Raw genomic sequence first — 23786 nt, 5'->3', positions numbered from 1 at the left:
TGCAAACAAAAGCCAAACGACCCGGCAAGCTATCGACGGGTTTTGGGGACCTGTTCGGATCACGTGTTACCAGCGTCACGTGACGCAGACTGGAATCGGAGTTGCGCAACAGCGAGCGAGTGGCGCATAAGGTCAAACGCGAAGGAAACACGAACGACGATATCCATAAGCGTACGACGCGATACGGAATATCAGGTCCGCACCGCGTAAGCATTTCAATTGGTCTATCGGAATAACGAGTAGATATAATAGGGGGAGAAATTATCGAGCGTATGTGCGCACGGAGTGTGTGAAGTATAAGATGTACGCATGACTGGTAAATTATAAACACTGGAGTAAGAACCCAAACCTGGGGGCATGCAAATAAAGATAGAACGTGACGCATGCTAATTGGATTACATAATATACCTTAGCGAGAGGATGAATAGTCGGTAAGCAATTACGTCGGGAGTAGAAAAGAGGGGCTCTTCGAGCTGTGGAGGTACAAGTTGTATAACAGCGGAGGATGATCGCGGCCCGATTCATCCCTCGGGGTGGATTGGTATGATCTACGGCAACGAGCGGCGAAACGACAAGCGAGACTCGATCATTTTGTAGATCTCAAGGAATTTGTACGTATGGACGCGCGATACAAGTATGGAAATACTCGACACTTTCTCCTGTCGCGGAAAGCTCCGTCAGCTTTTTTTCTACTTTGACGATATTCCTCAACGACAGTAGCGGCAGCATTTGGGATACCACGGGGTCGGCCAGGAACTGTCTGTGAACTGTCACGACTGGCACGATCGCGAAGGGATCACCAGAAAATCTCTCTCTTGGCCCCGCCGCGCTTCCTACAAGCTTGGATCGTAAATGCGCCGAGGACGCCGATGCAAGGCGCAGGCGCCTAATTCAGACGTTCGTTACAACACCTCGCTTCCGCGATCCAACATTGTCTATGGTGTCATACTTGACCCCGCCGATTCATCGCCACGAGCTCGTGCTTTACCCGCGCTTTCGACTACAGTTCAGGCATTTTTTGTCGAATATATAGGTACCGAGGTGAACCAAAGTATAGCTCAAGCTAGACACAATACTGTTCTGGTACACATTGGCTGCTATAAAATACTGTCTTGACTCGCCTAGAAATGCATTCACCCGTAATATGCGCAAAGTTTGTATGTCGGAATTACGTTCGTACGCAAAGACCTTTTTTTTTTTTTTTTTTCAGTACAGCGAGCCGAGCTGCACTGAAAGCAAAACACTTACTGAAACTTGCCTTTTTTATACAAAGGAATATTCAATACCGCATCAATGACTGTACGATTGTGTATAATGTAAAAGTTACGGTCGATTATATACGGTTGGAAGTCAGGAGTGTGACGATATCTTTAAATTAGAAGATGAGACTGAGGTTCCAAAAGTCTTATTTATGCCGCACGATGAATTACTTTCGATATTCTACGGATATGAATGAGAATCAGAATAAGCAAGGTCACTCCTTCAAGTCGTAGTGATGAAGAATTTTACTAAGTAGAAATATATACAACGATACGGAGTGATAATTGATCGAAAGTCATGAAAATTATCTGCAAGTTTTGAATCATCGTCATTTTGTCAGAATACTTATGGGCAGTCCATACCGCTTCGACCTGGGTCTGACCCTTGACCTCTCGGATCGGGGGCCACGATTTTTTATATGATTGTTCTCACTTTGGAAGGCACTCGGTTTTTTTTTTTTTAGAATTTTCGAACTGGATTTGAATTGTCTACAATTTTTTTAAACGATTTTATTCATCAACACGATTTAAAAACTTGAAAAAATTCTAAAAAAACGTGTCTCACCTCATAGTCGAAGTGGGGAAATTTTTCCTTGTTACTGTTGACAAGCTTTTTCCGAAAAAGAAAACGTTCATAAAATTAGAAGCGGGAGTCATTCTGCTACGGATAGTTGTTAAAACATTTTCATACGTCACACCGGATTTTTGAATTTTTTTTTACATTTTTGCAAGAGATCTTTCATCTTTTTTGCATTGCTAATAAAAAAAAAGAAAATTGAAAATACTGAAATGGCTTCGAAAAATTTGAATTTCATAAATATCAGGATACAAAATTGATTCTATCGCAGACACATCGTACACATACCTTTATATAAATCATCAAAGTCTAAAAGTGGTAAATGTCAACATTACAAGTATGCATTTACATAACTGGAACTTACGATAAGTAACAGTATGAGGTTGAAGTTTACAACGTTACCGTACGACGTATGCTTGGAAATTTTTTTTTTCCGCAACTCACAGGTTTGCCTGAAATTTACTCCTTCGAATTGATTCTAATATTGTGAAGTGACGATTTTTCTCATAATCTCCAGTCAAGTTCACGTTTCTAACTTCGACCGCAGAGATAACAGTCGGAAATAAATACGAGGCTAAAGTTAGCAACGTTGACCTAACGAAACGTGATGTGAAAAAAAATCCTCATCATCAGACAATTTTCGAACGACTTTCAATGAGTTTGCTTTTAAAAATAATAGCACATATTCCGTTCGTGCTGGTTTACAAAATTTCGTACCAATTCCCACAGCCGCGAAGTAGCGATTTTACCTAAACACGCATCACCGTTACATACCAATTAACGCCGCTACCTTCACCCTCAGAAATGAATAACAGTCAAATCAATTTCTATTCTCGCTAATGTCGGATGTAAAAAATGCCGAGCTAGGCTGTTCCGCATTGTCCAAAAGTGGAAGCACCCCGACACCCCTTGATGCCGCATTCGAGGAGGGTTTGACGTGGTTTCATTGAAGTCGGACAGGGAGGGAAGCCCGTACTGCACAGCCTGATAATCTCTATCGCACACGTAGAGATAGAAATATAGAGAGGGGCGTCAGGCGGGGGCGAGTGAGCGTGTGTGGAAAAGCAATCAATATCGTCGCCTTGGCAACGCTCTTCGAAACTCAGGAGAACGGGGGTTGGTCGGCTGGTTTGTCGGCCGGGAGTGGGCGCAGCAGCAGCACCAGCAGCACCAGCAGCACCAGCGGCACCGGCGGCACAGGAACTTGAGAGGCGGCAGTGGGCACGAGCTTTCAGAAGCGCGGAACCCGTTGGTGCCTCGACTCGAGTCGACTCGGAGCGAAGCGAAGCCAACCGGAGCGGAACGAAGTCGGTCGCGTTTCTGCAGCGAGCAGTCTTGCCGGGGAATTGATCGGGCACGCGTGCTCGAGGAGGAGGTTCGTCGCGGTACCGGAGAACCTCTCGTCGTCCTCTCGGTTTCCAGAGGCAGCGGGGCGCGCGATGCTCTGCTCTCTCAGGGGCGCGATTTCGCCCTCCAGGTGACAGGCCGCCCTCGTCGGGTTATCTCGTCGTCGGTCAACGGCGACGCGTTTTCACAAACCGGGGACACGATGGCCGAGCCGGAAACTATCCCGGCAAAGTCGGCGAACGGTTCTGTCACCGCCCCCGAGGCTCCGACGAGGCGGAGGGTTTTTCCCCCCGAGGAGGACCTCCGGGTCACCTCCGAGGCCGATCTCCGTGACCTCGACAAGTGCCCTGACAAATCGGCACCCCTGCTGCGGTGGAACGACATGCCGAGGCACCTGCAGTTCAACCCTTACATCTACACCGGGTACAGACCCCTCATGAATGTATGGGGCTGCATCGCGAGCCTCTTCTACGTGCACAATGAGACTGTCAACATTTTGACTCACGGTAAGTGGGCGACACGTGTTTTAGATCGTAGATTCTTGAACCCCGTGGTTATGCGCGACTTCTTTTTTTTCATCTGTGGATCCGTAGATCCACGATCGATGTGCGTCGATCAAGATCATCGGTTGGACACTTTACCCTGTTCTGTGGTAAACCATGGAGCCACTGTGAAATCAAATACTTCGAATGGTGGTGATGTGATGTTCGTATATGTAGAGTCAGATTTAATGCTATTCGAAGGCGAAACGTAAAATTACGTGATCTCTCTGAAGTTGTTAACAAGTTGCCTGTTATCTCGGTTGACTTTATCCATACACCGTTGATACGGATGTATGTACGCGAAAATAGACAAGCTCACGATGGATATTAAAATTGTTGTACCAACGATTTATCAGAACTGCACTTATTCGTATAAAAAATTGATATAATGTCGACATACTTTATTCAGGTATAAAGAGCAAGATCTCTACCTGCAGCTTATGTAATACACTCGAATAAACTTGCCATCTGACGCGATGGGAACTGTGCAGTTTGCGTAAACTTCTTAAATTTTCTCTCGATACAAGAATGAAAGGAAGAACTATTTGTGCATGAAAATTCGATTCGATTTCCCAAAGGCAAACATGTTTGCGAATTAAACAACGTTTTCAACCGTCACCGTTGTAATTTCTATATAGTCACAAACATTTCGATTTTCTGTAATAATCCGAGCTTATGATAAGAATTATAAATCGTTAGACCGTATGTGAAATCGCACATGGGAATAGTCCTGTAATAAAAACCATGGATCAAAGCAAAGAAAAATAATAATATAGAAAAAATGAATGAAACGATTACCATAAAAAGTAGGAAAATATTTTGATTGAATCAAAGTCTTCAGAACCCTGAGCAAAAATTCTGAGTTTCATTCTGTGGTACCCATACCGATTTATTACAAAGTAGATCTAGGTGTCGAATTTATGTGATACAACTCGTCGAAAAACCTCCGTTAAACGTTTGTCAAAAGTTCCAAAAGAACACCTTTTACGTACAATGATACGTACTATGCGTGATCATAAATCGATAGATCAATCACGAGCTCGTCAGGGAAAAAACCACCCGTGAAAAGACACAATCGATATAGAAATAACAGAAAGTTGTAACAGTAATCACACAAGTTCCTACGGACAGTCGGAAGTCCGACGAAGGCTTCAGGGTGTAAAGTCATAACTATAATTATACCGCAGGTGCGTTGAGCATTAGCGGAAGTAACGAGTAGGTCAAGTCCAGCGTCAGGTGAAATTGTATCTTTTCCAGAGACTTTGACACAGTAGCCGGAGTAGGTATCATCCGCTCTGTCAATATCACCGCATTGCAGTACAAACCCGGTAAAAAATGTTAGACCAACTATACTAGGGTGGGATTGGGATGAGCCGATGAAGCTACTGCCGAGTCACGACCCAGAAAATCGATACACAATAATACAATACGCGTGATTTAATTAATCCCCTCGCGAGAATCCCGACTCGCAGGTTTTTAGCAAGGTGATAAAACGCCTCGTTGGGTTGTCGATGCGGTTGGAATTAAAGGCGAGGGAAAGCCGCCTAATATGGGGCAGTTTTTTTTTGGTACCCTTGGTTTTTGTTGACATTCGTGAATCCGGGAAATTCAGGAAACCGCAGAATCTACCAGCATATTGCAAGATAAGTTTACCAGTTACGGATCCTGTCTCAATTATTGACCTTTTTTTGGTTCTACCTATTTGATCCTTGGTTCTAAAATTACCAAACAATAAATTTGTAGTGTCTAACCCTCTAGCAATTGGTTCTAGTCATTCGAGAAATTCATAATTTCTGAGTTTAATTTATAATTTTGGAAAATAAAAGAGTCAATAACTTGTACACTTACCTCAGTAGAATTATTCGTCGATTATCGAATAATAATGACGATATCTCGGGCAGAAACGTCTCTTTCAAAATTTCACTCTATAATCATTTAAGATACATCATACGGAGTGAATTTCTAACGACGGCATGGTCCGTCCTCTGCTAAAATTTAACGCGCACGCGTTTCAATTCCAGAGTAATTGTTTGCCGGGGTGACCAATTGTCCCTAACCTAAAAATGTTGACATTACACAGTGGCAGTGGTGCTCAATTCACAGCTATAAAACTTTTGAGGTTAGAAACAATTGGACACCCTGGAAAACAATCGCTCTGGGATTGTAGCGTGTGCGCGTTAAGTTTCAGCAGACGACGGATCATGCAGTCGTTAGAAATTCACTCCGTATACCCATAAACATGTCCACCAGTAGAAAAATCCATCCTGAAATCGTTGATACGTTTTAGGTATTCGGATTATATACACTACATAAACACAAGATCAATGTCACCGATATTTTTACCGATCGTGATCATCGTCGGACACGTGTCAGTTCGGGAATTTCTGAGGATAAATGACTCAGGCACGACCTAGAGGTCTGAAGCATGGCTAGGAAGCGGTTTCTTTTGATTGAGAGGGTCGCGACCTCGCGCAGCAATTTCGCCTTCCGATATTCCGATCAGCAAAATTGACTCGAGTTGCGAGGTCAGCCGGCCTTATTGATCGTCTGATTACAAATTCTTTCAATTTCCGTTTCACCCTCTTATTTGCCCGTCAACATTCATTCCTTCCGCGTGGTCACACGAGCCGCACGATCATTGCTCCTGATGATCTGGTAATTCCGTCATCAAATCAATTCAGTCGAGTTCTTTCCTCTTTCGCTTTCACAATTTCATGATGTATGACGATTACCGAACGGCAATGTTCGCTATGCTACACGAGATCATGAGTCTGATAACTCGCTATTTTCAACGATTAATACACGTGAAGAATTTTCGTCTATGCTTAAGTATAGTTTCATGCAAATTTCACACGATTATTTTGACGATCTAAGCGAAACTTGCACGAACTTTACACGAGTCGAACAAAACTTTTCCCGAAAGCTCGCGAACGCGAATTCGCGCATGAAAATCCCGGTATTAAGTAAAATGACATTTTTAACCGTACAAGTAGGTATAAATAGTCAAAAACGCTCAACGTATAACTAGTAAGCATGGGCATCATTTCCAAAGTTCAATTCATAGACATGCATCAATTGGGCTTCGAATTCAACTTTTTACTCATATTAATACACACACCGTTGAAAAGTCGAGAAGTCTAGGTAAATTTACTGAAGTGCATCGACGGGTCATTCGGTGCATAATTATCAGTACGCAACGATGTACCGAATGTTCTAGAAATTTCAAAACTGGCATTAACAATAAGTGGAGCAAATGATACAGTATTAATGATCGTTGCGACGGATACGCCTATTTTTGCATAACGTTCAATCAATTCTTCACGCTTTTCCCTTGCGGTTTAGAATTGCTCGCCAGTCGAGAATGAACAAACGTTTGCAATTATATAATGGAGGTATAAGAATATGATCAGGTGTATGCAATACCTAAACCACAATTGGGGATTATGAAATTCCAATGGAGCTCGTGTATCTCGAGTGACTTTTATTCTCAGCAGAAGTGGTTATTCGGTCACAGCGGGATTTTCTCATTCAATTCGTACAATAGTGAAGTGAACCGTGACAATTCGGTGGTCTGGATGGTTGATTAATTACTTTGGTTCTACCCACTTTCCTTTGGTGACGTCCAAAACTTTCGGGTCACTAAATAATAAACTCACGCCCTCGAGTAAAGGTCGATCGGCCGAACCAAGTCGGCGATCAATCGGAAATCTGTTAGTCTAGAGCGTTTTTCAACCTTCTGGAATTGACGACCCCTTTACACTGAGAAAAATTTCATTTGTTACAGTAACTAGAAGAATTCAGTAAAACAGGTATCGTTAATAAAACTGTTTGAATATTGTTGGGATCACCGAAAAACGAGCTATTGTCGATCCTTTTTTGGTGATTGCAACGTAAAATCAGTTTGTGAGGTTTACTCTACCTTTTCATTTAAATTGAGGCTTTAACGTCAATTTATTGTTGCACAAGCATTAAATTTTCGCAACAGTTGCAAGGAAATATAGTAACAGTGATCGTAATGAGAAAGAAAAGTAACGGATACTAAACTTTCCGGTAACGGCTAGAAAACTAATTTTCATTTTCTACCTAGAACTATATTTTTCGATTGTGGTAAAAAATGAAAACAGTTAAGGACTGAGCGGTAACCGGAACTAGAAATTTCTCTCAGTGTACGAGTGAAAAAAATCTGGTGACCCCCCAGGTCCGTAATAAAACTATGTCAGTGATTTAAAAAACGACGTATTTAATTTTTAATGGTGAACGTAAGAACGAAGAATAGAAATAGGCTCCGATTATAAAGTGATCTGATTATTTACGTCCCAAAAATACAACCGCCATTCGACGGTTTATTAAAAATAAACAGACACAGCATTCTTACTGAAAATTTTGTATTCTTATTCTAGCTACAACCCTTAGTTTTCACTTTTATCCGGCTTGCGACCGCTACCCACAGGCTTAAAAGCCGTGTGCTAAAGAAACCTGCAGCATCCAGGTCGTAATTTCACCTTTCATTTCGTGCTTGAATTTCAATTTTCACACGAATGAATGGGAAAAATCCCTAGTGGCTGGTTGTACGCAATGACGCGTCGATATTGCTAGGAAATATGTGCTCTTGACATTTTTCGAAGCTTTTATTGTACGTAGGCGATAAAGTGTTTATAACGTATACCTACGCTGTAAGCCTATAGAAAGATTACCCCTCTTTATTTCAACCCCGATTATGATTATTATTTATGCGTTACACGCGCATTAAAGTTCGATCAATGCGATAGCGCGCAAAGGCCACAGTACTTATCTGTTGATTCTGTGTACACTATACATGTATACGTACCTACTCTCTACTTGTTTACAGTAAATTAGAATCTAAGTAGAAAAGTGAGGCTCGATTTGTGCGACGCCGACGGATCGTTACCGGAAGTGGTATAGAGAGTCATTTTGACAGACGTTCAATTATTGAGGTCGATCTATGTAAGTTCAACGTTTTGTTGCTGCAAGGTGCGAAAAAATGTTTTTTTTTCGATTAATTTGAATTTTTTTATATTTTCGTTCAATTTACCACACGACACACTGCAAATAACCGGCATAAAATCAACGTACGTGTAATGAAATATTTGTATGAAAAATATTTGTAAACACATATTATTCCCAGCGTCTGTATAATAACCTAATTTCGACGTAATTGAAAAGGCAATCGCGATAGCTGAACATATCCATCATACTCGTATTATGTATAATTCATATGCCGCTGCCTCCTCTCTTAAACTCGGAGTAATTAACACCTTGGAGGGCAAACACAGGCGTTCAAAATTGACCCCGTGTACGTGATACAGAATTCTGCCTCTCACATTTATTTAGTCTTATAAATTATTCGTTTTGCTCAGTTTTAATTAAACTGCCTTGATTAATTTCGCTTAGGCGAATAATTTGTTTAACCGTTTTCATTTAACGTGAATGGAATGGATCATTTCGATGTTACGAGGATTATTACAGCTTTCATCGATAAAATTATTTTTATCCACAGCTCGAGTGGAATAATTATTCCTGAAATTTATTCTCGATCGAGAAAATTGCTGCAAAGTACTGTTAGTTTATTTTAGGAAATAGGGATGTAGTTTGTTGTCAGATGCTAGCAATACCTTTTTATGGAAACAAATTGTTTTTGCGCATTGATCAAAATGTTCAGTAGATCCGGTATTTCATTCAAAGTTGAATTACATTTCTTCATCGAAAACAGAAACGTTTGGTGTAAATGATAAAAATTACATGAAAAATCGGGATCAGAAAAACTTGGTTACATAATATCAAGCGAAAGTTTTATTAATGAAGAGATTAGCTTCCCGACGGTATAAAAAAAATCCTTTGCAGGTTTTTGAATTTGGAAATCAGGTGTAGAAATTAAACACAGGAAAAGCCTGCAGATATACACATTTTTAATAATGATAATAATTTCGTCAGCCTTATACCGGACACAAGCTCGGCTTTCAAAGGGTTGGAAATGTCACGTGATATGAAAGCAGTCGTTCCAAGAAAATCATTTGCAGAGTGAACTTCAATTGTATAAGCGCTTCCACCCTCGCGCATTTTACACGTATATTAAATGATCCCTTGACCTTTCAACGTTGGCTCATCCTTTCTCTCCGTCATTTTCTTATTCCTCTACAAATTGACAGAGACCTGCCAACACGTCCCCACTGACTGGAAAGTGGAGGTAAACTTTAGTGAATAGGTATACAGCAAAGCTTCCGGTGTGCCCTGCCTATCTACCCGCAGTCAGTCAATCATCCCCGTTTGTTTTCCCCCGTTTCACCCTTTATTCCGGGTTTCCAGAAGCTTCGTGTTTATTAAGTAAACGTCGGATAAGAATAAACCCCATTCTTTATCGCCCCCGGAACACATCCACTGTATAAGTTTCTTCCGTTCTTGGAAAAGATTGGCAAAGCAATCGGATGACGTAACGCCCCAGTATTCCAGAATCCTTACTTCCGGACGAACGACGATATTAAACTAATAATCAAATTTTCGGCTGCATGGATATTAATGATTGTGGAATAAAGGTGGTGTCAAATTTTATACGTCTGACGGATGAATGAATTATACGAATATATCTGTATATCTTGAGATTTTTTAACGTCTCTACCTAACGATCGATGACGATAATTTATTAATGCGGTCGTATCACCCGTCACGAACAAATATACATAGGTATAATATACGCGATAGTTGAAAAATTTCGAATAATTTTCATCTCGCCAGATTGCGTGTATAGATTTTACTAAAAAGATATAAATATATACGATGTGCGTGCAAAATATTCTTTACATAAAACGTCTATGTATATTTAGATACATCAGTATGAATGATGTGCTGTTGTAAGTCGGTATACACAGCCGGTTCTGTACACAGATTCCTGTACCGACATTGTTACCGATACTTAGCCAAAACACGAACGTTCTTTTTAGAATACTTGACGGTGGTGGATATCCACACTTTGATTTCAAGAGTTGTATCAGTAAGTCCACATGCCCGGATCAATCAACGTCGAACATTCTAAAAAAAAGGTGCGTGTCGTGGCTAAGTGTCGGTAACAATGTCGGTATAGAAATCTGTGTACAAAACCCGCTGGTGTAATTGATTAAAAGGAAAAAATATCACTTTTTTAACGTTCAATTTTTACTTTCCCAATTTCTCTGTGCATAAATCTACAAAATACAATTGTCGATGTCGGAGAAATATATCACAACAATGTTACGGAGAAAATCTCTGTCAAATCTTAGAAGAAAAGGAGGAAAAAAAAAATTCAGAACAAATAAGGAAAGTGGGAAAAAGTTTACAATACAAGAAGAAATGAAAAGATGTTGCCGTGTAAATCCACAAACAAAAAATATTTACCGGAATATACCAGAATAAGTTGCATAGCAATCAACATTATTTCAAGTATCTAAAAAACAAGTATTTTCAAGGTTCCAGGGACGCGTAGAGTTCATTTCAAAAGTCGTTGAAATAAGGACCGTCCTAATATTCACGCATCCTGTACGTCAGGCGATTATCAAAATTCCTTTGGACTGAAGGGAAACGGAACGAATCACTCCAGAACTCGATCAGGAAACCCACAGCGCAGGGCGCAGACGCTTTTTGCAAGTAGGCCACGAGCTGAACATCCTCGGGGTCGAAGTACACATACATGACGAATCCAACGACTGCACACTTTGGCACACCTGCCCGAGGATAGGCCATGAATGTGTAAGAAACTCGTTTGTCTAACGGTGATTGAAAAACCGGAATTCCGAAGCCGGAAGCAATTAAGGATGAATCGGCCAGACTGACTGAATCGAAAGCTAGGAAAAGCGATTAAACTGAAAAACATCCAGCAATTTTATTTGTGCCAGTAATGGTGAACTCGAATCGAATGACATTCTTACGAAAGTTGGAATAACGCAAGCTTGGATATCAACGATTAGAACCTTCACTATGCTCAAATTCTATAGTGTTCTCGATACGATTCTAATGTTTTTTATCCTATTTTACTCACTGACCAGATTGGCAAAAATTGTTTGTATATATTCGAAAAATTTCATATTACAATGTAGCAAATGTATGGTAATAGAAACCTCCCGAGTTTAAGCATTTTTAACTCTTCATTCACAAAATCTTCCCTCTTTTCCTGAACGAGGAAAATAAGTCCAAAAATATTCGTAACGGGTCAAAAATACCAGAGTTTAATAATGTTTAAAGTCTTAGTTATAAAATTCTTTCATCAAATTGTTGACGTTTCAGCTTATGTTAATCGAATTTGTTCAGATTTATTTTTATCACATATTAAGAACGTTGTTTAATTCGGATTCATCATCATTAGCGCAGCAAATAAAATTGCTGCGGGAGTGTTTTGAAACAGTTTCTTCTCCTTTCTTATCTTGGATTCGGTCGAACAGGCGTATTCATCGTTAAGCTCCGAGAATTACTGGATCTGCTAAATTTTAAGGCGCATTTCCAACGCGTCTGTATACATTGAAAATAAATTGGAGAAAAGATTTATTGAACACACGAAAAAAATGGAGGCAGAAAAATCATGAATCACATGAGCGACCTTTCTCTTAAAAAAGATCAATTCACTCCGCAACCGCATGATTTTATCTCACAATCAATCAAAAAATGTGACATGTGTAAGTAACATTGCTGCAAATTAAATGAATATTATTATGAATTATGTTTCGTCAAACTAAAAATTCTTCACAAGTAACAATAATAGGTGCCTCATTCCATGCAACTCCTTCCGCTAAATAACGTGTAGGAAAATATACTTATTCAAGTCTATTTGTGGAATTATTCAAAGCAACCATGTAGTACGTTTTGCAGTTGGACTGGTTTAATTTTCATGTAAATAATAAAACATTTGTTTTGCCAGAAGACAGCAGCGAGTATCTTTTTCTTACATGTTATTTTAATAGGAAAAAGCTAATTGCTTTGAGGCACGCCTTTAGACTCAAGGGAACATTCACAGCCAAAAAATCGATTACGACGTTTTGCATTTTTGACGGGCCCGTATCAATTTTGGACCTAAACAAATTTTTGGGGATCAAAAACTTTTAATTTGTATAATTTAACATAATAAATGGTTGAAACTTTGAATGCATTTTTTTTCACTTTTGTGATTGTCATAGGATTTTTCCCAAATTTTCACTTAGGAGTGAAAAACCCTAAACTTCATGTTTAAACACGGCTCATCTTTGTCATGATTCTTGAAAATAATGTATTTTTATTAAAAATGACGCTATTGAAAAAATCCGACGACAATTTGTGAGTATTTGCAAATAGATTGTGCGAGACAAAATCCGTACGCTATGCTACAAATATTAAGTAAGAAACCTTGCGCGCAATGAATTTTCAAGTTTTTACTCTATTAAAATTGCATTCTGTGTATCGCCCTGATACATTTAAATGAGGATTTACTCTGAAAGGCGTAAGAAATTCATACCTAAATCCTAGCAAATATTTTCAACTTTTCCTGCGTAAGAAAAAAATCGGCTGATATGCCCAGAAATTTCCTCAGATGTCAGTAAATTGCCCCTCAACCTAAAAATCTTATACTTTTAGGTGTGATTATTTGTATAGCAAAAACTAACGTTTCGACTTTATTCCACAACAAAAAAAAAAAGAAAAACTCACGTTCCCCCCGAGGTTTCCCTAATTTCAAACAGTCTGGTGCACATGTTTCGAAAATTCACTTTCCTTCGCATTTAATCTTCAGAGCCGCTGTCTTCTGCGATGGATCGTGTATATTGTGCTCACCGGAATGTTGAACTAAAAAATCATATGTGCGAATACCGATATATGGAAGTATCACTATAGGCACCTGCGATATGTCAAAGGGAATGATAAATGGATGGGAGGTTTTTCCGTTTGTTCTTTACGCTTGAACATGCACGTCGTGTATTTTTGCTGCTCGGAAAGTGATTTATAATACACTCAAACTTATCTTCCCGCGTTTACGAATGATACATATTGCAAATCAGTTTTTTCACATGCTTTCCAGAAAGATTGCTCAGCTCCGTCGCTACTTTTCATCATTTATTCACAAAGTTTCATGATATAATGCATTCAGCGAGAATCGAGTTTAGACGCTTATACATTCAGTTTTATCAATGCTCCCGAGTGTACATGTATTATAGCATAAATACGTTATATACCTGCAGTTTTTTACAAATTGCATAAACGCAAACGCTACGTCCGAAGAATGTGAGAAAATGAAAACTAATCTTCACGAGAGAAAAACAATTCACTACTCCAAGTCTCTAAGGTTGGTTCATGCAGCGAAGAATGGTCGAGATTGAGCGAAGGAAATGGGCACTCTGGAAACTTTCGTATTACAGGCACTTCGTATAGGATTTCAGAAACATTCTGCGGCTGCTAATTGCCTCGTTAAGGCAGTCGAGCCATTCGAATAACAGTTTTCTCTATCGTTATATGGTGAAAATTTACTTCATGAAATAAAGATAAAAATTAATGCGTATAATTTATCGAACCCTATTAGAAGCGCCAGCGTCCGATGTATAAAAGTCTCGTAAAGCTCGTAGAATCCAATCGCAAATTGACGGAACAAAAAAAAAATCGATCGTAATTTGTTTGACGAATAAATTGAAATGAGTTTCCGAACGCTTGAAGCTGAATTTTTTCGCTAGTTTAATAATCTGAGTTTTTCAGGCATAAATAATTACATTACGACTAAGCCTGTATTTTCACAATTCATCGGAGTTGTGTACTCGACGGATCTTCTCACAAATTAACCAGTATAACACTTTCCCTGCAAATCGGCCAAAGTATTAATTTTTTCAATTTCATCAAGCTAGAAGTAATCGCAATCGGATAAATTCTTCAAAAATATAATACAATATCTGAAGAATTTGAAAATTTAAAGGGAGAAATGCTTTTCTGGATGAACATATCGTCCATTTTGAGCTATTATCTATTTAATTTAATTTATTATCCGCAATATAAGCTACACCGATCGATAGCAACGTTATTATCGCATTATACGTGCATTAAGCCTAATCAGATTTTGCCCGAAGTGAGTCGCTGCTCCAATGCATCAGGTATATATGTATAATAAATCCGTGCACACATATCGATACCGGTACGAGTAATTGATCATTAACCTTCCACGTGCAGCCGCCAATTTAATGGAATCCTCTCCAGGAAAAGCTGTGCCGCATTTGTGAAACATTAAAAGTTCAATGATCTCTGGGACGGAACTGTCAATTTATAACGACACGAAAGAACACACATTTATCAGGGAACCATTTATTATCAATTTACTAAGGTTTAGAGGACGAAGACTCCGCAGTTTTCGCTAATCGTAAGCTACAGCTCTAAGCAAAGACCGTGAACGATAAGTCGGAAACAAGTGTGTCTCTCTCCCAGAAAAGGAGGAACCAATAGAAAATCAAAACTAGCATCTCTACTACCTCTTTTTATATATATATATGTATAATGTAAGCAGATCCTGCGTGCCACTTATTGGAAAAATAAATAAATAAATAACTTGGAAGCCGTTAGAACCGTAAACTAGTAGAATCAAGTTAACCCAAATTATCAGCAGCAAACACGTCACGAATTATATACTTCATACATTTCCCGTTAAATTTCCTTTTGAATTTAAATGCTCGTTAAACGTTAAAATATTAAGAACCCATTGCGCTTATGCAAATAGTAAAATATCTGTTAATTATAAAAATAAATCAGGGTAATGCGGTCTCAAATTTATGAACAAACGAGTGAGCTTTCGTCACATAAGTATATATGTTTTTAAGCTCAACACCCACTGTTGCAGCATGCCTATAAGTATAGGTATGGTTAATAGTTGACTCTCCATTGGTCGAACATCCTCATTATTGAACGTGACCCCGATGTATACGTAATGGAACCCTATTAATGCATTATAGATCTGCGTTCTCTGATGTGCGGATAATTATCATTTCCCATCTGAATTTAACGACATATCAACGAATCAATTAGTTACAGCCCATAAAAGGTGATGCGTTTTTTTCTTCGTTTAAATTTAAGTAAATTTCAATTATAAACCCTTCCAAATCCAAATCAGAATGTGTTGATTTCTCAAAGTAAGAACTCCATTGAATAAAATTTTATACAAAACTTGTTTCATTAATTCTTAGCGCTGTTAAATTTAATTTTCAATTTTCTTTGGTCGCATTCGTTTCGGATGGTACGTAAAATTAGCGAAAAACAACGATAAAGAAGTAAAAAAAATGAAAACATTTTTTCTTTTTCTTCGTAACAACAATGCCACAATTCGTTATCATTAGAATTAAATAACTGTTATTGTTAAAGAAATTTAGGAATATATATCCGAATAGCTTTGCGAGTGATATGAATTTTTCAACACTAACATTACAATTTCTCGAAAATCTGCATCTATTTAGGATACGAGTATATTTCTTGGAAAAATTTACCAGTTAAATTAATATATATTTTCCAAAAATAATCGTTACTGACGTTTCTACCAAAAGAGGGATGAAGAATTTGTCCTTCGATTGACGACGATGTATGATGATTATTCGCAGAGTATACGACGCACTGTTATTGCAAAATATAGTAACATTACCTGTACTGGCCGCACTTCCTGCCTGTCGAGTCCTTCTTCGTTGCAAGCCAATCGATTATCTCTCACGCCGAATCGGAAACCACTGCCTTTAGGCTAACTGATCACAGTTTTGAAAATTCTCGACTGTTTCGATCAGTTTGAAAGGCGGTAATAAAATAATAATAATAATTGTGACTCTGGAATTTGTGGTAAAAAAATTGCTTCTACCAGATAAAGTTCAGCTTTCAAAATGAACATGTCACGACGATTGGCCGACCAAGGAATCGCGATAAATCGAACATTTATATCGAAGTACGTACGCGAACCTATACATAGGCACGTTCACCTGGCCCTGTAATAAACACCTCGGTGTGTTATACAGATGACTTGTGGTTTAAATCGGATAAAGAGCAAAGCCGCGGCTGCACCGAAGCCCGAAGCCCGGTAGCCAGAGGTGAAGTAATAAGGTATTCCAAAATTAAGCTGCCAGAGCTGCAGAGGCAGGTATGCTCTCGGCTCTCGGCTGTGTCTCGTCGATGACTCGCGGCACAAACGCGAATGAATGAGCCAAAAATAACTGTCAACGTTTAACGCTTAACGCTCGCACGATATTCCAGGCTTACCGATCGTCTACATCCTCGTCACCGTTCCCAGTCTGCTTCCCTGGGGAAGCCAGGGACCCCTTGCCGCCTTTCTATCCTGGTGTCATCTGATCGGGGCGGTCAGTCCGTGGATCGGTTCTTTCCTCTACCACCTCTTCATGAACTTAGACAAAGGCGAAGCCACTTATAAAAAGCTCTTGCAATTGGACATGCTCGGTATATGGATCAGCCAAAGCTTTGGTAAGACGTCGGATTTTAGGTAATTATGAGGCTGAAGTTGGTAACGTTACGCCGAGAGAAAAAAAGTCACTGATTCGATCGAATCTGTGCTGACGGGAGGCGAGGTAAACATTTATTTGTATCTCAATTCAAGGTCTGTTGCGTCTAACAAAATGTTTAGTTCTTATTTCAACCAATTTTTTTTCAAACCAACAGATCTTAAATTGACAGAAATAAATACTTGACTTGATTTCAATCAACGCGGACATTTGATCGATTCGATGATTGTTTTCTTTCGGTGTAACGTAACGAAACATCCGGGAAAATATCGTTGTTGCACAGTTTTAGAATGACTTTCGAGGAGTTGATTTTGAAAAGTATAAGTACATTTTATTCATCATGTTTTACTCGATTTTCGAAATTAAGCCAAAAATGCAAAGTAACGATTTTTCCTAAATTACACGTACCGTTACAGTAGCGTTAATAACTTCATCCTCGTGGCAATTAATCTCATGTACTCGATGGTAAATCTCTATTCTGTCACGTCGATGAAAGACCGGTTTAATATCGTTCACAGACTTGTCGGATTATTGACTTACCTCTCAAGGTACACTTGGAGACAATGAATCTGAGACGGCTAATTTTTTACACTAGACAGTTACGTTGGCAACACAGAGAAACCTACAGCGCCACAGTCGGCCGAGCGCGAAACAAACTGGATCTCGATAAACATAACATAACCCATGACCGTCGAATCTAACCTTAAAATATCACGGGGATAACGACTTGTTGGATTGACACGTATTCTAGGGTGAGATTCAACGGTTATTGATTATGTTATTGTTTATTGAGATTAAGTTTATTTCGCGCTCGGCCGACTGTGGCGCTGTAGGTTTCTCTTTGTTGCCAACATAACTGTCTGGTGTAAAAAAATAGCCGTCTCAGATTCATTGTCCCCAAGTGTACCTCTCGATGGTTGAGGGTAGAAGGAATAACCGAGATTTTTATTTTTCAGGCGCCCTTCCGATGATCGCAGCGTCCGTTCATTGCTTGCCAGAAACACTCTGGCACTGTTGCCTCCTTGCGTATAGTGTTCTCAGCTTCTGGGGTCTCCTCAAGGTAATTGTTTGACAACATTCTTCAGAAGAGAACCCCGATCTCGGTAAATTGGCGTATGTCATCTCGCTGTTCCTGGATAATCATTGAAATTCACGTTGTTAAATTACAGAATTACTCAAAGTCGGATCTTGCTATCTTAAAATCATTTCATTCGACACCAACCACTCAACCCCCCATGATTTTACCCGGAATTTAACTCTGAGTGTGAAATAATATACGAACCATTGTCGTGGAGGTTGTTCGAGTGAGACTAACGATAAGTACGCCTTGATCCCTTTCGAACAGGCTATGAACGCGTGGTCGCCGTGGGAAAGGCGACTGTGCTTTGCACCCCCATTCATGATGAGGATGTTCGTACTGACTTTGAGGTACATCGGAAGTAGCGGTGGATCACCTACGGCACTGACGCATCTGGTTTTGCAAGTGGGTACTAATAATTCGATACCGCGCGAAGAAGCACGAGATTAGTGATAATTGAATGAAATCTCTGCGTGAATTTTATTCAACTTCCAATGGCATGTACAGGATGATGTTTCAACGAAATAAAATATCCAACATCCGCTACACATTTTCCGAACCCATCACGAAGCTGAAACTAGCAGCTGGAGTCAGCAGCCGAACGTGTGAATACTTTTTGAAAGTAGAAAAATGCAGTTTCGTTTCATCCCCATTATTCTGTAAAAGTATCAGGGTTCGAAGCGTCTCACAAAAATTTTGATTTTCGGACTTCACCAACTTATTCGGAATTCCAACTCCGCCCCAACATCGGAACGTTTGGCTGCTAATTCTGGGTGTCCACGATCAAACTGCTATTGTTTCCTCGATGATTAACGACGAGGATTGCGAATTGTCTTGAAGAATTTTTATCTCATGAGTTTTCCTTCGATCTCTTCATCCGACAGGACCTGGTCGCTGTGGCTGGCGGTGCTGTTGGCGCTTTACACGTGCCGGAGAAATGGGTGCCCGGTAAAGTGGACCTCTTTCTCAACTCGCACAACATAATGCACGTGATGGTGGTTATGGCGGTTTATTCGATGCACGCTGCAACGCTGAGGGACTTGGCATGGATGTCAAACCCATCCGTCTGCATCGCGGTGCCGACTGCAACGCTGTCTTCGACTCATGAAGAGCTGTGATCCATTCGATTTAGAAACGCCATTATTATACTTCTAGCAAAGACTTTTGCTGTGATAGCAGAAGCCACGCATTTAGTGAAACTTTTCGTGGCTGCGGAAGTATCTTCCATCGTTAAGTCTACGATACCTATATATATATATATATAATGTCGGGGAACCCCGGTAAAAATTTACTTAGCAAAACTCTGCAGAAGCCTTTTTCTAATTTCTTTTCAGAAAATACTTTTTTTTGATTCATTACGTTTGACGCAAATTTTTTTCTTACCTTGTTTTTGTGTACGTACAGGATTTTTCATCAACTTCGTAATTCTAACCATTTGTTCAATTCGACATTATTTTTTGACGAACTCTTGTCAAAGTTATACTTTCGTTTTTCTATCGCAAAATTTCTTCGTTTCTCTCTGAAGTTGGCTGTACCGTCTCTTTTTGAAAGTTGGAGAGTCGAATGATTGTTTTCAAAAATCTTTCAAGTCTTCTGTAACTTTTACCTCGTTTTATTTATAACATGCTTATTTCTCATTTAGTATTTCTAATTTCAGACAAACTTTCGTGATGGTAAAAAAGAAAGAAAGAAATGTTTTTCAATTTTCTCATTACATTTCAGAAATTCCATAATGTTCTAACAATCTGATTCGGACCCGGTTCAGTTGATTCTAGTAAATGTTTTTTGACTTAGGACCGATGAATTTTCACCAGATTCCGTTAAACATTCGTTTTTACCAACTGAAATAACTTTAGTATTTTTTTTTTTTTGATTCAACGAGAAGCGAAGAAATCTTACATAGAAACGTATAAACTCGCAGAAATTGCACGTGAATAATGAAGACGCAACAATGTTGAGAAATGCAGAGAAGTCGGAAAGATATTTAAAAAAAGTGTAAAACCTTGCTTCGAAGAAATTCAAGATATTTACGGATATAAGTTCTTTGCATGTCTGTGCGATATTTTTTCCGTATACTTACAATGTTCACAGTATTATTTTTCTTCTTTTTAAATAATGCAGAGAAATTTGGTGAGATAATTTTTTCCCATGGCCTGACCCTGACCTTCAATGTCTGCCTAATGTTTCATTAGCTCGCAAACTTTAGTATATGAATCGCAACGAGTTTGCCGAGCAACTCTTGTCACAGAATATAAATTATTAACTTTTGCTATGCACGAGTTTGTATATAATTATATTATACATAGATATATACGTATATACATTATATATAACGGAAGACGGATTTCCTTAAGTGAATTATTCAATATTTGGTTATTTATTCAATATATCTATTTATTTATTTATTTATTTATTACTCAAGTATGTGATTCCGATTTTCCCATCGCATACCATTTGTACCAAAGTAGCTTGCCAAATACTTTTTTAGCCTACATTATTTAAATCTTTAATTTATACACGACGCTGTGTATATTATACAAGTACTGGAATAATTGACAGATTGAAAGTTCGCTCTTTCGATCTTAATCATTGAATATTTATCGATTCCCGGCTGCAAGTTTACCACAAGGAAAATTCAGCTTAGGGACATGGAATTATTATATATTTCAGTGGTATACTTGTGACGAATTGAAATTCACTGCTAGGGAGCGAGTATAATGTTGATTCGTAAAAACGTTTATTCTCTCTTTAAACATTCTGTAGATGTTACTTTGTCGAGCTTCGATTATTTACTATGCCTTCCACTTGTACCTAATTCGTGAAAAATTCGATTTATTCAAATACTTTAAATAAATCGATGGCCGCGTGTGATTTGAAGAAGGAACGAGAACATTTTTTTACCTACGACTTTCGAAGACCAATTTTTGAAGAAGATTATAAAATCGGCGTAAAATGAAAATACCTTAATATTACTACGGTTGGAAAGAGAAATAATTTTACCCGAAGGCAAGTGAGCGTCGTAAACGAAAATCGCTAAACTTTTCCGGCAAAGCAGCAGCAACTTTAACGTATCAAGTACTGATTACGATTAAATTAATCAATCACATGTGTTAGTAATTATTTAATTAGAAGTGAAAATCAGTGCTTCTTGAAGTTGCAGGCGATTTTAGGAGGCACCTTTTCTAAATTCTCGACATATTTATGCCCTGATAGTATAATAAAATTTTCCATTGAATAATTATACGCGATTGTTTAATACGCGCCTCTCGGCAGTACAGCCCCACTATTTATAGAGAATTTAAATTAATACATTGATTAATCAGTTAATATTTATAGTATGATAATAGAACTAGCTAGAAATAAAAATTGCTAGTCGATCCGATGAATTACATTCGTTTTACTACGAAGTTTCGGCATAATAAACATATTTCTGCAAGTAGGTAACAATTCCCGCCCCTCTCAATGACTGGATTTTGAGGCTTTAAAACTCCTGCGAATTTATCATACACGTTACACAAGTTACGTACAATTGCAGATATTAAAGGTTTTCTTCTACGCTATCGATCTATCTCCGTCAGCTTCATAGATTTACGATCACCAAGTATTTAGATAACATTTTGACTTTGAATAAAAAAATTTTATAGATTAGTAGATCTGAGACAGAAGATCGTGCCATTATATTATTCATGAACAATAAATGAAAAATTGTGATTAGAACGTAGTCGGAGAAAAAAATTCATTATTAACGTAGTTCTCATGATTGTAATAATGTTGAATTCATACCGGCAGATGACATTGATATCCGTGTTCTAAATTTCGCATGAAAAAATAACCTATCAAAACATCAAAGCCTGTCAAGATCATACGGAATCGTGAAAGTTGGCGACGATCATACTTTGAACAAACAATTGGATTCAACCTGAGAAAAAACGATTCGAAAAAGTATAAACAATCAGTAAGCCCGTGTCTGCCGGTAAACTCTTTACTAATTGTTCGAGAACAAAAGAACAAAAAATAAATAAATAAACAAAAAATTCTAAGTCTAAGTAGACTACGTAATACATAAGTAAACACTTATACGTACGTAAATAGTTAACGATGAAAATTCGAAAGAAATATAAAACTTAGAAATAGCGTTACATCAAGTGACGCAGGATAAATTTTATTACCTAATCTTAGTAGATAGTGAAAATTTAAACATAACTCACGTATCCCGTTCTGATCCGCATGATACTACATATTATACAAATGATATATCTTTGACTACTTTACAGAGAATATATGAGAATTAGCTGTAATTGTAGTTACTACCAAAGTTTGTCGATAATTAATTATTGCTGTACATATGAGGGTGAAGAAACAAAATATAGCAACAGCTGGAAATGGTCCTAATTGAAGTTGGGCACTAGGTGAAATGCTACGAGGTAATATTTTATCTTCGAATTAGTTGTACCTGTTTAGATTCAAATAATAATAACTCTTTCCGACTGGTTTCAGTAGATAATAATAATTGGATATACAAGGATGTACAACCTGTACACACCATATATGTACGCAGTTGTCTTATACCGATACCGTTCGCTTTTGAGTACTTCCATTTAATTGTACTTTCGTTCATAGGTAACGTGTACGTGAAAAACCGAAGAAAGAACAATATTGTAACAATATTAGTGATAAATAAACGTGAGGATTTTTTCGAGTTTAAAATATAATTAATGAATAATCTTATCTCGACGATCCTTACTCTTCTATACCACAGCAAGTAGCGCACTCTTGTGATATAATTGTGACGTAGTAGATTAGAATAATAATAATAATAATAATGATAATGATAATAATAATAATAACGATGACGATGATAATAGTAGTGACGGAATAATTAGCTGGACCATAATATCGTTTGTTGTTTCAGGAACAACTCTTAGTTAGTTTGTAAATGAAACTTTATCTGCTGCTTAGGATTGGATTTTCGCTAGAAATTTTACAATGAACGCTGTACGTAAATTATACAAGAATAATATTTTAGCGACAAGGTCGGGTGTACAAATATATTATTATATTAGATATTAGAACAATTACGCAGTTCGACTGATTGTTAATAAATCTTTCATTAAGTCCTGCTTGTGAACGGTAAACATTTTATATAGAAATTAATATTGTACTTACGCCTTGCCGATACCTATAAACGATGTTTAATGCGAATCAATTCACACTTTTAAACTCTAGTATTTTGCTTACGGAGGATTATATTTACCTGTAAAGGTATTCAGTCGTTAAAAAGTTGTTATCGGAATTGCTGTAGAGTGAAATTTTCTTTTCTTTCGCATTGAATTGCAATAACTTCTGAGAGTTGTTTCTCGATGTTAAAAATAGCTTGGGAAAAAACCAAAAATGTTCGTACAAAATCGCCTAGCATTATTTCTTATCATCGAGTACTCGGGCGGTTCCGAGGAAAGACTTTTTTTCAGATTTCTTGAACTATTTCACTAAAATAGAGCTCAAGCCAAAGGG

General features: G+C 38.2%; 2 protein-coding genes across 3 annotated transcripts in view; one reads left to right on the top strand and one right to left on the bottom strand.

Annotated features, from left to right (window-relative positions):
* The window catches only part of LOC124300810 (serine/threonine-protein kinase Doa), a 50607-nt gene extending 50061 nt beyond the window's left edge, over positions 1-546 (bottom strand). Inside the window, exon 1 of one of the 2 annotated variants that reach the window (XM_046755217.1) lies at positions 409-546. In XM_046755217.1, the coding sequence (XP_046611173.1) occupies positions 409-525 (117 nt within the window). In that variant the 5' untranslated portion in view covers positions 526-546. The remainder of the gene's footprint in view (positions 1-408) is intronic. The other variant, XM_046755234.1, reaches the window with a different exon arrangement.
* A 2451-nt stretch (positions 547-2997) lies between these two features.
* LOC124305639 (progestin and adipoQ receptor family member 4) lies at positions 2998-22631 on the top strand. Its single transcript, XM_046765224.1, has 5 exons — positions 2998-3689; positions 16935-17159; positions 18154-18257; positions 18543-18680; positions 19160-22631. The coding sequence occupies exons 1-5, from the start codon at positions 3386-3388 to the stop codon at positions 19391-19393; spliced, it is 1005 nt and encodes a 334-aa protein (XP_046621180.1). The 5' UTR covers positions 2998-3385; the 3' UTR covers positions 19394-22631.
* Positions 22632-23786: the final 1155 nt, after the last annotated feature.

The sequence above is a fragment of the Neodiprion virginianus genome, chromosome 1 (genome assembly GCF_021901495.1).
Source record: "Neodiprion virginianus isolate iyNeoVirg1 chromosome 1, iyNeoVirg1.1, whole genome shotgun sequence".
Lineage (NCBI taxonomy): Eukaryota > Metazoa > Arthropoda > Insecta > Hymenoptera > Diprionidae > Neodiprion > Neodiprion virginianus.
Note: the sequence above shows the minus strand (reverse complement) of the source record. Positions and strands in the feature narration are given on the sequence as shown.

Excerpts from the sequence above, each read along its gene's own strand:
- LOC124305639 (XM_046765224.1), top strand. The coding sequence starts at position 3,386 with ATGGCCGAGCCGGAAACTATCCCGGCAAAGTCGGCGAACGGTTCTGTC. Across the intron at positions 17,160-18,153 it reads ATGGATCAGCCAAAGCTTTG|GCGCCCTTCCGATGATCGCA; the intron begins GTAAGACGTCGG and ends TTTATTTTTCAG. Across the intron at positions 18,681-19,159 it reads TGACGCATCTGGTTTTGCAA|GACCTGGTCGCTGTGGCTGG; the intron begins GTGGGTACTAAT and ends TTCATCCGACAG.